General features: G+C 41.4%; 9 protein-coding genes across 9 annotated transcripts; 4 read left to right on the top strand and 5 right to left on the bottom strand.

The window, feature by feature from the left end:
• Positions 1 to 280: 280 nt before the first annotated feature.
• SOD1 (Superoxide dismutase [Cu-Zn]) lies at positions 281 to 745 on the top strand (the record flags this gene model as incomplete). The annotated part of the gene is made up of 1 exon (XM_041280259.1): positions 281 to 745. The coding sequence occupies one exon, from the start codon at positions 281 to 283 to the stop codon at positions 743 to 745; it is 465 nt and encodes a 154-aa protein (XP_041135142.1).
• Positions 746 to 931: 186 nt separating this feature from the next.
• Positions 932 to 1,828, bottom strand: BRETT_001717 (uncharacterized protein; the record flags this gene model as incomplete). Its single annotated transcript, XM_041280260.1, has 1 exon — positions 932 to 1,828. The coding sequence occupies one exon, from the start codon at positions 1,826 to 1,828 to the stop codon at positions 932 to 934; it is 897 nt and encodes a 298-aa protein (XP_041135143.1).
• A 550-nt stretch (positions 1,829 to 2,378) lies between these two features.
• BRETT_001718 (uncharacterized protein) lies at positions 2,379 to 3,140 on the top strand (the record flags this gene model as incomplete). Its single annotated transcript, XM_041280261.1, has 1 exon — positions 2,379 to 3,140. The coding sequence occupies one exon, from the start codon at positions 2,379 to 2,381 to the stop codon at positions 3,138 to 3,140; it is 762 nt and encodes a 253-aa protein (XP_041135144.1).
• A 125-nt stretch (positions 3,141 to 3,265) lies between these two features.
• On the bottom strand, positions 3,266 to 4,090 carry BRETT_001719 (uncharacterized protein; the record flags this gene model as incomplete). The annotated part of the gene is made up of 1 exon (XM_041280262.1): positions 3,266 to 4,090. The coding sequence occupies one exon, from the start codon at positions 4,088 to 4,090 to the stop codon at positions 3,266 to 3,268; it is 825 nt and encodes a 274-aa protein (XP_041135145.1).
• Positions 4,091 to 4,351: 261 nt separating this feature from the next.
• On the top strand, positions 4,352 to 5,065 carry BRETT_001720 (uncharacterized protein; the record flags this gene model as incomplete). The annotated part of the gene is made up of 2 exons (XM_041280263.1): positions 4,352 to 4,798; positions 4,868 to 5,065. 2 exons carry the CDS (start codon positions 4,352 to 4,354, stop codon positions 5,063 to 5,065), a joined length of 645 nt encoding a protein of 214 aa, XP_041135146.1.
• A 967-nt stretch (positions 5,066 to 6,032) lies between these two features.
• On the top strand, positions 6,033 to 7,760 carry URA7 (CTP synthase ura7; the record flags this gene model as incomplete). The annotated part of the gene is made up of 1 exon (XM_041280264.1): positions 6,033 to 7,760. One exon carries the CDS (start codon positions 6,033 to 6,035, stop codon positions 7,758 to 7,760), a length of 1,728 nt encoding a protein of 575 aa, XP_041135147.1.
• A 537-nt stretch (positions 7,761 to 8,297) lies between these two features.
• On the bottom strand, positions 8,298 to 9,332 carry BRETT_001722 (uncharacterized protein; the record flags this gene model as incomplete). The annotated part of the gene is made up of 1 exon (XM_041280265.1): positions 8,298 to 9,332. One exon carries the CDS (start codon positions 9,330 to 9,332, stop codon positions 8,298 to 8,300), a length of 1,035 nt encoding a protein of 344 aa, XP_041135148.1.
• Positions 9,333 to 9,935: 603 nt separating this feature from the next.
• On the bottom strand, positions 9,936 to 10,421 carry BRETT_001723 (uncharacterized protein; the record flags this gene model as incomplete). The annotated part of the gene is made up of 1 exon (XM_041280266.1): positions 9,936 to 10,421. The coding sequence occupies one exon, from the start codon at positions 10,419 to 10,421 to the stop codon at positions 9,936 to 9,938; it is 486 nt and encodes a 161-aa protein (XP_041135149.1).
• A 545-nt stretch (positions 10,422 to 10,966) lies between these two features.
• On the bottom strand, positions 10,967 to 12,814 carry BRETT_001724 (uncharacterized protein; the record flags this gene model as incomplete). The annotated part of the gene is made up of 1 exon (XM_041280267.1): positions 10,967 to 12,814. One exon carries the CDS (start codon positions 12,812 to 12,814, stop codon positions 10,967 to 10,969), a length of 1,848 nt encoding a protein of 615 aa, XP_041135150.1.
• Between the last annotated feature and the right edge of the window lie 412 nt (positions 12,815 to 13,226).

Raw genomic sequence — 13,226 nt, forward strand, 5'->3', positions numbered from 1 at the left:
ATAAATTTATAGAAGAATCATATTCTCCGTGTTTGGAAAAGCATGGAAAGAAAAAAAAAGAAAAGTTTATTTGAGTCGCAATTCGAAAAGGAAAATGAATGCAATTGAGGCAAAATAATTGGGAACTAGCAGCGTATAAAAAGGGGGCCGCAATCCTGAATTAAATGTGGGAAACTGTGTGTGTTCTGAGTGATTATTTACTTTAGACTCAGTCAGTATAGTAAATTGTCGATAGTGATTGGTTTACTACAAAACTATAAAAACATACAAACACAAAGAAATGGTTAAAGCAGTTGCAGTTGTCAGAGGAGACTCTACAGTCAAAGGTGTTGTTACCTTTGAGCAAACCTCAGAGAGTGAGCCAACAACCATTAACTACAACATCGAGGGTAACGATCCAAATGCTTTGAGAGGATTCCACATTCACACATTTGGTGACAACACCAACGGTTGCACATCAGCCGGTCCTCACTTCAACCCATTCGGTAAGACTCATGGTGCTCCAACTGACGAAAACAGGCACGTTGGTGATTTGGGTAACATCAAGACGGATGCCAATGGAGTTGCTAAGGGCACCATCAAGGACAAGTTAGTTAAGCTTATTGGTGTGAACTCCATCATTGGAAGAACCGTCGTTGTTCATGCTGGAACTGACGATTTGGGTAAGGGCGGCGATGCTGGTTCTTTGCAGACTGGTAACGCCGGTGGCAGACCAGCATGCGGTGTCATTGGCTTGTCTGCATAAGCATCTTTTTGGCCCGTCATATGTATTTAACAAAAATCTAGTGTAAATAGGGAGGCAGATATTCTATATTCAAAGTAATTATCAGCATATTGAACACGTTTCTGTGGTACTACGGGTAGATGTAATATCATAATAAGGAATACTATAACGTATGTGATGTGCAATAAAGCATATATTCAGATGTGTTCAGATGTCATCGCCTCCACCAATCATGAAAAAGCTGGAGTTTTGAGATGAGTGCCGGCTGAAGTAGTCGAAATCAATTGAAACAGCATTTGCCAACATCACAGCTTTCTGGTCTAACGTTAACGAGCGGTTCGATATTTGGCCATAATAGTTCTCCATTCCCTGAAAGCTGATTGGATCCATTCTCACAATGTACACACCAGTATCGGTAAACATCTCCCTGAAAAGACCACCGAAATTCCGTGACACATCACCAACAACCTCCTTATCTCTGTTGTAAACCGGAAAATCCCAGCTTAGAAAGCCACTGTCAATCTTTCCGTACTGTATAAAGCTTTCCTCGTCCTGGTTTGCACCAACTGGATTTTCGTATCCAGTACCCCGTCCGAATAAATTGTACCTACGCCTCCATAGATGCCAACTTTGCACAGATTCGCCAACAACAATTCCATCTGGATCGTTGGGAGATCTCACGTTAGGAAGAATGGCTTTAATGTGCGAGTTGATGATACTAAAGCGTCTTCTAATAGTCAGCAACAAGTTTCCGTTGTTATCCAACAAGTCAACAGTAAATGGTCGATGAAGACGATATACCTGCCGCATTATGGCCTTGCCTATACCGAAGTCTCTCTCAATGAGCCATCCGATCTGATTTCCCATTGAATCCATCACCGAATACTTATTTGCTTGCTCAAACCCAAGAAACAAGTTCATGAATTCAATCTGCCTCTGAATAACGATAGTTGGCTGATTGAGAATCTGTGTGACAGGATCAGAAGTCCCGATTATTCCATTTGGGTTGTCTGTGAATATCGGTTGTGCCTGATATTCTGCCTGTGAAGTACCATTTCCAGGATTATTTCCATATACATTTCTGTATCCGTTCGACCGGCCCATTGGATTATACCTTTGATGCACCTTCGAGTGTGTGTGATACTGACAGTAGTTGAAAGGAGGAAAAAGCCCACTCTGGAAAGCAGAAATTCCTGCCTTAGAGGAATGACTTATTGAACGCTTTGAAATAGTGGCTATTTGAAAGCAGGGCAGCTTAAACATCACAAAAAAAAGTAAATTTGAACCAATTGGAACAGGTTGATCTTGCAAGATGTCTAAGTTGAAATAAATAATCGCAGCGTTATTTGTTGTCTCTAGCTCACATAGGCATGAGCGCAAAGACTATTCCAGATTGTTCCTCTTCCCAAGAGTACATAAATTTGCCATTATGCAATTTATCAATTATATTGAGCACATCAATACACCGCAGATACAAATCCTATCTTTTTTTTTTTTTTTTGTGAATGATCGACCAGCTGAATCTTCGAAGTTCCTAACAACACAGTCCAGTCTATTTATTTTTTCAGATACATTTAAATCAAGCATTGCACCTTGGCAAAAATACCATATTGCTTTCTTAGCAAGTATTATCTGACATATTTATTACACAAGCATGGCTCTCTTAGGTCAAATAATTGCCAGAAGAGGGATCCATCTGGCCCCCAAACTCCCCCTTCAGGCAGAATTCGCTAAGGCCGGTATCCCTGGGTTGATGTCTAAGGAACAGTTTAAAATTGGATGGATAGATTATCAAGATTTTTTAACTAAGAACTTAACACTAAAGACAGTCGACACAGAATTTGAAGCAAGAAGTCCGTTGGCAATTTTACTCAGTACGGCAAAAACTCAACGACTAGCCTCAGTTTTTCACTATGCTTCTCAATGCCACAATAATCATCTCTTTTTCCAACAGTTGATGCCAAAGGGAACTTGTACTACACCCATCAAAGCGAATTTGCTTGAGAAAATCAACGACCAGTATGGCGATCTAGATACTTTCAAGAATGAGTTTCTTTTCAATGCTGATTCGTTAACTGGAAATGGATGGGTGTTTTTGGTGGAAAATAGTGACAAGACCTTGAAAATACTTCAGTGCAACAATGACGGCACACCGTATTTCTTTGGAAGGAACCAGAACATTGATCTCAATGGGGCAATAGATATTTCCGAGTATGAGCAGTTGCTTTCAAAGAAAGAAGGAGTTATAAATCATACGAAGGACTACTCGTTACCCCTTCTATGCGTGAATGTATGGGAATTTGCCTATATTCAAGATTACGGAGTCACAGGAAAGGCTGATTATTTGGAGAATTTCTGGGACTGTATAAATTGGGAAGTGATCAATAAGCGGATATTCAGTAACGTTCAGAATTGAGATTCCACTGGAGATGGGAAGTGCATGTAAATAACATAGACAAAAATAGTAATACATATAAAGGCAGTTAATTTTGCGTAGCAAAGACGATGTTTGTATAGAAAGATAGGCCAAATGTAATGCAATCAGCTGCTTTCTTCGTCACTCAAAGCACTATAATCACTATAATCACCACAAAATAAGATCATATCCGTCAACCTTTGATCATTTACCATATCTGCTTTTGACAATGACGAAATGAGATTTATATTGAATTGTGAAAGTATTTTATCCTTACGCACCAGGGATTTGTACTTATTTTTCAACTTTTCATATTCCCGTGTGGATAGCATATCTTTTTCTTTCCCTTTCATGCTGTTAACCACCTCAGATAATTTTCGATCACGTGCCACTTTATCTCTGAGAAGTTTCAATTTTGGTGCAGATATCTCCCTTAGATGACCCAAATTTTCTTCCAATTTGAAGTTTTGCTGAATCAATTTGGCAGCCTCTATATTGTTCTTATCATTTTCTTTTATGAGCGATGAAAGATCATTATCATGAGCAGCATCGGTATTCCTAAAATCTCTTTCAGTATATGTAGTCTTTAAGATTGGGGATGTCACTAGTCTTTGCTCAATTATCAGACGTCTTATTCTAATTAGTTGCCTTAAAAAACTGGCTATGCTTTCCAAATTCTTCCTGTCATTGAAATTTGCATCAGTAGATACACCATTTATTAAATTCTGATGAAGTGTACCTAGAACAAGAGACTCGTTTTCTTGAATTGTTTCTCTAAACTTTTCATCCTTATCAATTTCATTGAAACCATTGTTTTTCACTGTTTGTTGTATTAAGTTATCAATTGTGCTCACCAATTCTCTGTATGTTTGTGCGTGCTCAATTTCAAGTTTTCTAACATTTTTCTTAGAACTGTCCGAGTCAGCTGTATCTTCGGATATTTCAGACATTTGGAAGCATGCAAATGTGTGAATAATACCTGTTTAATGCTGAAAAGTCATACTATTAAATAATATACAATCGAAGATTATTAGATTGTGCTATACATGTTATGTAAATAAGTAGTCGCGATAAAAAAAAAATAAATAGAAATGAATTAGTCTTGTAAGACTTATTGTTGATGAAACTTATATTTGCATACGAAGACAACAAGTACTGCAAATCTCAGTATACTAGTAATAGGTAATACTACTACAGACATTTATTGACTTATGGATGAACAAACATCATTAAAGAAGACAGCCTTTTCATTCCCAAAGCTCTATAACTTTCCGCCTTTTTTCACAAGGCAGCCTAATCAGCAGACATATCACACACAACTCGAGGCTTGGAGGAAGATTGTGATAGAATATTGTCGATTTTATCGAATATGGGCTCTCTCTTTGAATGGGATAGCATTGACAAACGTAAAAGCCGGGTCCTCTTCCGGTGATGATGAGGATGAAGAATCTGAACCTTCTGGGACGGAAGGTGAAAAAGCATCGGTATTCAAAAACACAAAGATAAATCGTGAAGTGAAGGGTGATTTCATTATGACAATCTACGAGAGTTTGATTGAGAAGAAAGAGGCTAGTTGGATAAATGAACAAAACCAGCGTTTAGGTATTCTGATATATTGGAATAGTCTTGAAGACTGGGCAACAATGCTAATGAACTGGGTAAGTAACCAATGGATGCTTATATGAATATTTTCGAAACTTTTTATTAACATTGCTTGAGTAATTTAGGTGGTATCAACAGGACAAGACGGAAATGTTTTAACTATATACGAACTTCAGAATGGTGAAGCAGTTCAAGATCAAGAATTTGCTGGCATGGCTACCGAGACACTTACACGGGTGATTTCTGTTCTCGCCAAGGAAGGAAGAGCAAGAGTTCTTAAAGATGACGATGGAACGATCGCTGGAGTCAAATTCGGATCATAATGAATCAAAAAGACGCAGTAGAGGTTGAAAGCTTCTTTTAGGCAGTACTTACTATTTTGCTGGTCATTCTAGAGCATGCAGCATGAAAATATTTGATGTAATAAGGATCTTTCTGGACCATCTCTATAAATTGGTGCAGTTATCGTACAAACATTGTACTTTGACTTACACGTAGAAATAAAACAGTTTGCAGAGATTATAGTGCAAGATGTTTCAACAAAATCGATTAATTACTATCAGGTGTATTGTAACGTTAAATACAGTGGCATGCATACTGCCACGATGTCTAATATAAAATGCATAAATGTCCAAAGTGAAAAGAGCGTAATAAGCGTGCACCACATTTGACTGGAAAATATAGTAACCACTCCCAGACGCGTTTTTAGGCGTTTAGGATTGACCCTAAAAGATAAAGAAAAAAAAAAAAAAAAAAAAAAAAAAAAAAAAAAACGGTTCGTCTTGCGAAATATAATACTGTCAGCAACTGAAGAGAGATGAAGCAATGGCATTGTTAAGCCAAAAAGCTTCTATTGATAAAATTTTTTTTTTATGTATATATTTTTTTGCGTGTGTAAAATTTCTTCAAAAACCCTCTCATATATATATAGGGGGAAATTGTGCTGAGTGGAACCAAATCCTGAACTACGTTGTAACACTCCGCTCTTCCCGCACTCTCGCCCCCTTTCTTTTGGTTCTCTTCTTTCTTCCCCTCTCTCAGCCTTATTTTCTTTTCTTTACGGTGAAACCGAACGTTTGTTAGCTTTATTTTTAAGGAGACTTAGATCTTGCTTTAGCTGGACCGTTTTCTTGACAATCGTCATCGCAAAAAAAATTTTCGCATTTTTCAACTTTACGCGTTCTTCACATATACTACAGGCTGAGTTTGGGGCATTTCTTATCGCTTAGATTAACATAAGTGTAAAACAAAACTCCCCTGTACTTACTTACTAGTGTCAATACATACAGAATGAAATACGTTTGCGTCTCTGGTGGTGTTATTTCCGGTATCGGTAAGGGTGTTCTTGCATCGTCTACCGGTATGCTGATGAAGACATACGGCCTCCGTGTTACTTCTATCAAGATCGATCCTTACTTGAATATTGATGCTGGTACGATGTCTCCTTTGGAGCACGGAGAGTGCTATGTGCTAGATGATGGTGGTGAGGTTGATTTGGACTTGGGAAACTACGAGAGATACCTCGGAATTTCTCTCAACAGGCAGAACAACATCACTACCGGTAAGATTTACTCTACGGTGATTAAAAGAGAGAGGAAAGGTGACTATCTTGGTAAGACCGTCCAGGTCGTTCCACACATCACGGACACGATTCAGAACTGGATCGAGAAGGTCGCCAAGATCCCGGTTGACAACTCTGGTATCGAGCCAGACGTGTGTATTATCGAATTGGGAGGTACCGTTGGTGATATCGAGTCTGCCCCATTCGTTGAGGCTCTCAGACAGTTCCAGTTCCGCGTGGGCCGTGAGAACTTCGCATTGATTCATGTTTCACTGGTTCCAGTTGTCAGTGGAGAGCAGAAGACCAAACCAACGCAGGCTGCTATCAAAGAGCTTAGATCTCTTGGTTTGTACCCAGACATGATTGCCTGCCGTTGCAAGCAGAAGTTGGTGAAGAAGACCATCGACAAGATTGCCATGTTCTGCCACGTGGGCCCAGAGCAGGTGTTGGCAGTGCACAACGTTTCTTCGACGTACCATGTTCCATTGCTCTTGAAGCAGGAGAAGGAGTTGGACTTTTTGGCAGAAAGATTGCACTTGTCGGAGTTGAACATCAGCGATGAGATGAAGAGCAAGGGGGAGAAGTTGCTCGAAGATTGGACCCGCCTTACGACGCAGGAGGACCGGTCTTTCAAGAAGGTGACGATCGCGATTGTTGGAAAGTACACGAATTTGCATGACTCGTATCTTTCCGTGATCAAGTCCTTGGAGCACAGTGCCATGCGTTGCTCCAGAAAGCTTGAGATCGTCTGGGTTGAGTCGACGGACCTTGAGCCAGAGTGCGAGATCAAGAACAAGGCCAACTTCCACAAGGCTTGGCAGGCCGTGTGTACCGCGGATGGTATTCTTGTTCCAGGAGGCTTTGGACACAGAGGTACCGAAGGTATGATTGCTGCCACCAAGTGGGCCAGGGAGAACAAGGTCCCATTTTTGGGAGTCTGTCTCGGATTGCAGATTGCAGTCATTGAGTTTGCCAGAAACGTTCTTGGCAAGGCCAGTGCCACATCGCAGGAGTTTGACGAGAATTCGGCCGAGGCTGACCGTGCCGTTGTGTACATGCCTGAGATAAGCAAGGAGACCATGGGTGGAACCATGAGATTGGGATCCAGAAAGACTGTTTTCCAGCCTGGAAGTGAGGACTCCGTCATCAGAAAGCTGTACGGAGATGCTGAGGTTATCGATGAGAGACACAGACACAGATACGAGGTGAATCCGGCCATGTCCGAGGAGCTGGAGGAGAAAGGACTCAAGTTTGTGGGAAGAGACGAGACCGGTGAGAGAATGGAGATTTTCGAGCTTCAGGACCACCCATTCTTTGTTGGAACCCAGTTCCACCCAGAGTACTTGTCCAAGGTGTTGGATCCTTCTAGACCATTCCTTGGTTTGGTTTCTGCTGCTGCTGGAATCTTGGATGATGTGCTTTCTCAGGATTTGTCCAGAAAGGAGATCGACTTCTGATTGGGCTCGCCTGGTTGCACATACTGGACTGATGCGGATCTATGGGGTTGGAATTACGAAAAAAAGCGAGGATGAAGGGAAGATGAAGAGAAGATGAAGAGAAGATGATGCTATGGATTGGAGTGATTCGTTCACTGTGAAAGAAGCAGCGCTTTAGTTGGCAAATTGTTTTGGTTTACTGATAATCTAAGCTTGCGTCTTACGGTTGTCGCTTTTGGTTCTATTCTGCTTTTTGTTTGATTATATCTTGCTATTTTGATTCGGCTTTATTTTATCTTATTATTATTTCTTTCCTTCGTCATCCCCTCTTTCCAGTACATTTGCTTGGGTAGTAATATAAATTAATGATATAGACTTAAACATCATAGAAATCTACGCTCTAAAAAGAAAAAAAAGGGTACGGACTCGCATACTGTACGCACGGATATTGCCGAATTAGGCCTATTATATATATATAAGCACCCTGTAATAATGGACTAAGAAGTGGAAAAACATTAACATTTATTACAATTATTACCCGGCCAGCTCTTCCAATTCTTATAAACTATTGCCCAACGGCTTCCTGGCAATCTTAATAGCGACATCCAAAAATAAACTAGACAACACTGGAATGGTGAGATTATCATCCAACTCCATGATGTCTATTCCCTCGCTAAGTGCAGCAATAAATCCGCAGAGAATCGCCAAAGCATGCAAAGAAAGATAACTTGTGGCTGCAGTCCAGAAGAAATCTTGCGAATATTCTGGATACTTTGGAGCAAGATATCCGTAGAAGAAGTAGCACGCAAAAACGCCCATCACGAAAGCGCCAAAAGAACCTGCTAATGATTTGCCACGTGCGATTTTTGGTGTCAAATAGCCGAATTTGCGACCAATTGTGGATGCAGCAGTATCACACCAGCTCAAAAGAAGAATTGACATGACCGCAACATCCTTGTGGGCAAACTTCAAGCTGAAATAGCATCCAAGAATATACCAGATAACGCCGTTGATCGAATTGACCTCACCTTCTCTCATCATGAAACCCACAACAGCGCAATAAGCCTTATTAAAAGCTTTCCACCTGAAACGAAGGAGGTCAAAAGAGAATATGGCCAAACCAGCAGCTCCCAATGGAAGAAGAATCTCCCCCGTCTGGTGTCCAAGCGTAAACAAATACAATGTGAAGAATCCGATCGAAACATGCAGAAGCTTTCTCGGTATCTCTTGCTCGTGTATGAATCTCTTGAACTTTTTATGTGTTTCTTCAATCATTTCTAGGCTACTTTGGCTGGTGGACATCTCTGTGCTCGAAACCGGGACTTCCAAAGTTTCTTTCTTCTCATCCCCCTCGGAAAAGGTCGACGTGTCATCATCCGTGATATGAGTTTCCGAGATATCTGACAAAAGATCGTCATCAGCTTCGTATTCGTCTTCCTCAAGTATGGTATCTTTATTTAAAGTGTAGTCCGGATCCGCCGACTCGTCGTAATTTTCCTCATCTATGATTTGTGAAAGTGATATACTAGTCTTTCGTGGACTGCTTTCGGGTTCATGGGCATTAGCTCCGGATGTATTTACTCCCGAAGCCATTTCAACTGATTAGCAATTTTCAGTGTATTCGTATTTGTATGCAAAACGTGCAGTTTGAACAGACTGCGAAAAAAAGTCCAATATCAGAGAACAGGAAGGAAATTTTAAACGGAAGAAGAACCTGTAGGAAAAAGAAGACGGCAATTGGGATAAACAAACAGGGAAATCAAAATGTGTACAGATCACCGATTCATCAGTGCGGGAAAAAAAAAAAATAAGTAAAAAAAAAAATAAGTAAAAATAAAAAAAAATAAAAATAAAAAAAATAAGTAAAAATGAAAGTAAAAGTTCATACGCAGAATTTTACGTCTATCTTCACATTCATCGCCTATTTTTGCTGGCGCGCCGCATGCTTACAAATGTACGGATGTGCATGACAGCATGAATCCTGAATAAATTGCACTCCTAGCAGCCACCGCACACTCTCCAAGAGCAGCAATACACAATCAGCAACAAAAATCAATCATAAAATTCAATTATAGAAATCAATCATAAAAACCAATTACAGAAATCAATTGTAGAAGATCAACCACAAAATCAACCCACCTACATTAAATCCATAAGTATCATTTATTCTTCAAATTATCCATTTCTACAAGAAATTCATTTATTGGCTGCTTCTTCAGCTCCCTTTTCACCACCTTTCTTTGCACCTCCAACAACACCTTGTATGTACTCAGAAGCATTATTCACAGCCTTCTTTCCAGCTTCCACATACTCGCCCGCGGTTTCTGAAAACTTCTTTCCCTGAGCTTCGATTGACTTCTTCCAGTCCTGGTTCTTGGTTTCCAAGTCACTCTTGGCAGCCTCGTTTTTTTTCTGTATTCCGTCCTTCTTAGCCTCAAAGCCGCTCTTGGCAGCGTCGTTATCCTTCTGTATTTGATCCTTTGTGTCATCTAACTTCTTTTGAGCGTTATCTGCGAAATTCTGCAGTCCTGATTTCTTCTTGTCGGGGTTGAATTTGGCGGCAATCTTGTCTGCCTCATTTGTAACAGTCTCTTTTGCCTTTTGGAATCCGCTTTTCTGGGAATCTGGAGTCACAGCCTCGGTGGCCTTGTCCGTAAATGATTTTCTTCCTGGATCCGACATACTTATTTCTCGATGCTCGACTGAATATATGATTGCTTCTTACCTGCTTTGATATCTGCAATACACCTGTACAGTTGAGGAAGCAATCACAAAAATGGTCCTGGATGCATCATAAAAAAATAAAATAATAAAAACCAAGACAATTCCCGCCTTTTATATATCGCTGTAGTGGAAGTAGCAAGTATGCTTGCCACACAACCCACTTCCTAGCTGTATGGTTGCTTCCTAATACAATTACGTATGGGTTGCCTATTTGGGATACTTCTGGATAAATAGCAAACTTGGCGGAGAAAAAAGAATGTGAAAAAATTGAAAAGCCGATGCTTTTTTTTTTATTTTTTTTTTAGAAAAGCCTGCTTTTTCACAAGGTGGGGCACATAATACAACCCCAGCAACCGCAGAGTAACCCATTCAAAAGCGGAAATTGCCCATGGGTCAGGAAATCAGCACAGCCCAATTGTGCCTAGCAGCGGCCTGCATTGTCAGTTTTCTTGGTATTGATGTGTTTCTTCAAAGTCTATATACATTATACTCGTACATAATCTCTACTCGTCCTTAAGCCAGCCTTGAGCCCTGTGCACAGCCTTCTCCCAGAGGTGCCAGGCTGCTCTACGCTCATCATCTGGGAGTCTGGCGTGAAATGTATTCTTTGCACTCATTCCTGCACCCAAAGTTCTTCGTACATCACCGAGTGAGTTCCAGAATCGGACATCTTTTTGTAAACCAGCGGCAATTGCAGCACCCAATGCAGTACATTCGGAGTAGTTGGCCCGCTTAATGTCGACACAGGGACCCAATATATCGGCCTGGATCTGCATGACGTGTGCAGATTTGGACATACCACCGTCTACATGTAGAGAATTGATGCTGATGCCTTCTCCCTTAGTGCTATCGTCCAAAAAGCCGGTCTCTGAACCTCGGTCACTTAGCATGGCCTTAAGAATGGCTCTAACCTGGAAGCAGACGCCCTCTATGGCTGCTCTCGCTATATGTGCAGCAGTTGAGTACTGCGTCAAGCCAAAAATAGAGCCTCTTGTAGATGCATCCCAGTAAGGTGCAAAAAGGCCCGAGAAAGCAGGAACAAACACCACACCTCCGGAGTCAGGAGCTGCCGCTGCCAGAGGCCCGATGTCAGATGCCTTATCGATAAGTTTGAGGTTGTCTCTAAGCCACTGCACACATGAACCAGCCACAGCTATCGAGCCCTCCAAGCAGTAATGTGGCTTGTTGCAATTCTCACCATCCACCCCCGGGTCTAACGAATCAAACCAGTACCCAACTGTGGTCACCAACCCATGCCGGGAGATGAATTTCTTTGGTCCGACATTGAACAACATAAATGCTCCCGTGCCATAAGTGCACTTGGCATCACCTTCATCAAAAGCCATCTGGCCAACAAGCGATGCCGATTGGTCCCCGAGACACCCTGTGATGGGAATGTGGTCGAAAATCCGGTGGAGGCAGTCTTTCTGGTCAATTGGCAACGGTTTTAATTGGTTGTCGAGCCGTCTGATGTCAGGCATACTGAAAGAGCCAAAAAAGTGGCTGCTAGGGACGATCTTGGGCAGGTTGATCTTCTTGGGGTCGACTTGGAAAAACCGGAGGAGTCGATCGTCGTAATCGTGCGTCTGGAGGTTCATCATGGCCGTTCTCGATGCATTCGACATGTCTGTCTCAAAAGTGTGCTCTCTAGTGAGATTGTAGATCAACCACGTGTCAACAGTACCAAACATGAGGTCGCAATCTCCGGATTCGTAACTTTTCCGTATTGCTGGCACATTCTGGTACATCCAGACCCACTTTAGGCCAGAGAAGTATGTAGAAAGAGGGCATCCGGAGCGGTCTGTCATGTCATCTAGCACCTTCTGGGGTGTGGCCTTCCTGTATTGAAGCATCAACGGTGTTGTACGGGTGTCATTCCAGACAATGCCGTTATATAGTGGCACGCCTGTCTTTTTCGACCATATTATGGTGGTCTCTCGCATGTTGGCAATACCAATTGCCTCAATCTGATACTGAACTTGCTCGCTGGCATCTGAATCGTCCAATGGCACCTCACTATTGATCATCTCAAGTGTCATGGCACATTCAGACATGCACTGAATCACGTTGTTGAGAATATGGCATGGATTGCACTCTGCCCACCCAGGGTTCGGAAATAGAAGTGTTGGGTTGTTTGGTGCATCCTCGATCACAAGATTGTTGTCTCTCATATTCAATGCAATACCCTCACTGGAGAAAATGGTTGGTGAGTTTCGTCTCGAACCTTCTTGAGCTGATGTTGAATACTCGATCTGATGCTTGGCGATTTCTCTGCCATCTTTCGTTAAGAGAATTGCTCTTGTTGACGTGGTTCCGACGTCAACTGTGCATATAACTGGTTCGACCGGCATTGTGCTGTTTTCTTAGTCTAGTCTTGTTAAATGGGGTGAAGTAAAATGGTATTTTGAAAATACTTGTCAGTACCCTGAATTTTTTTTGTGTCAGCACTTCCTCAGATATCGACTATCAGGAATCAAAGTATACTTGAGCGTGCTATTGTGACGATTTGTGGAATTATAGTATTTAATGGGGAAAGATAGTGTCGTCCACGCGACTGATAAAATTGCCGATGATCTGTTATATTTAAATCACATAAATAATAGAACAGATGTTGGTTCATCAGGATTGTTGACTGTTCTGACCTTCTCCACATTTCCATTTTCTCTCATGCATGGTGTATTTTTTTTTTTTTTTTTTTCACTGCACTCTCGTGCCAAAATGCCGTTGCTCATTATTTCTGGCTTTATTGTCCAATACATTTTC

Source organism: Brettanomyces bruxellensis, chromosome 4, assembly GCF_011074885.1.
Source record: "Brettanomyces bruxellensis chromosome 4, complete sequence".
NCBI classification, from domain to species: domain Eukaryota; kingdom Fungi; phylum Ascomycota; class Pichiomycetes; order Pichiales; family Pichiaceae; genus Brettanomyces; species Brettanomyces bruxellensis.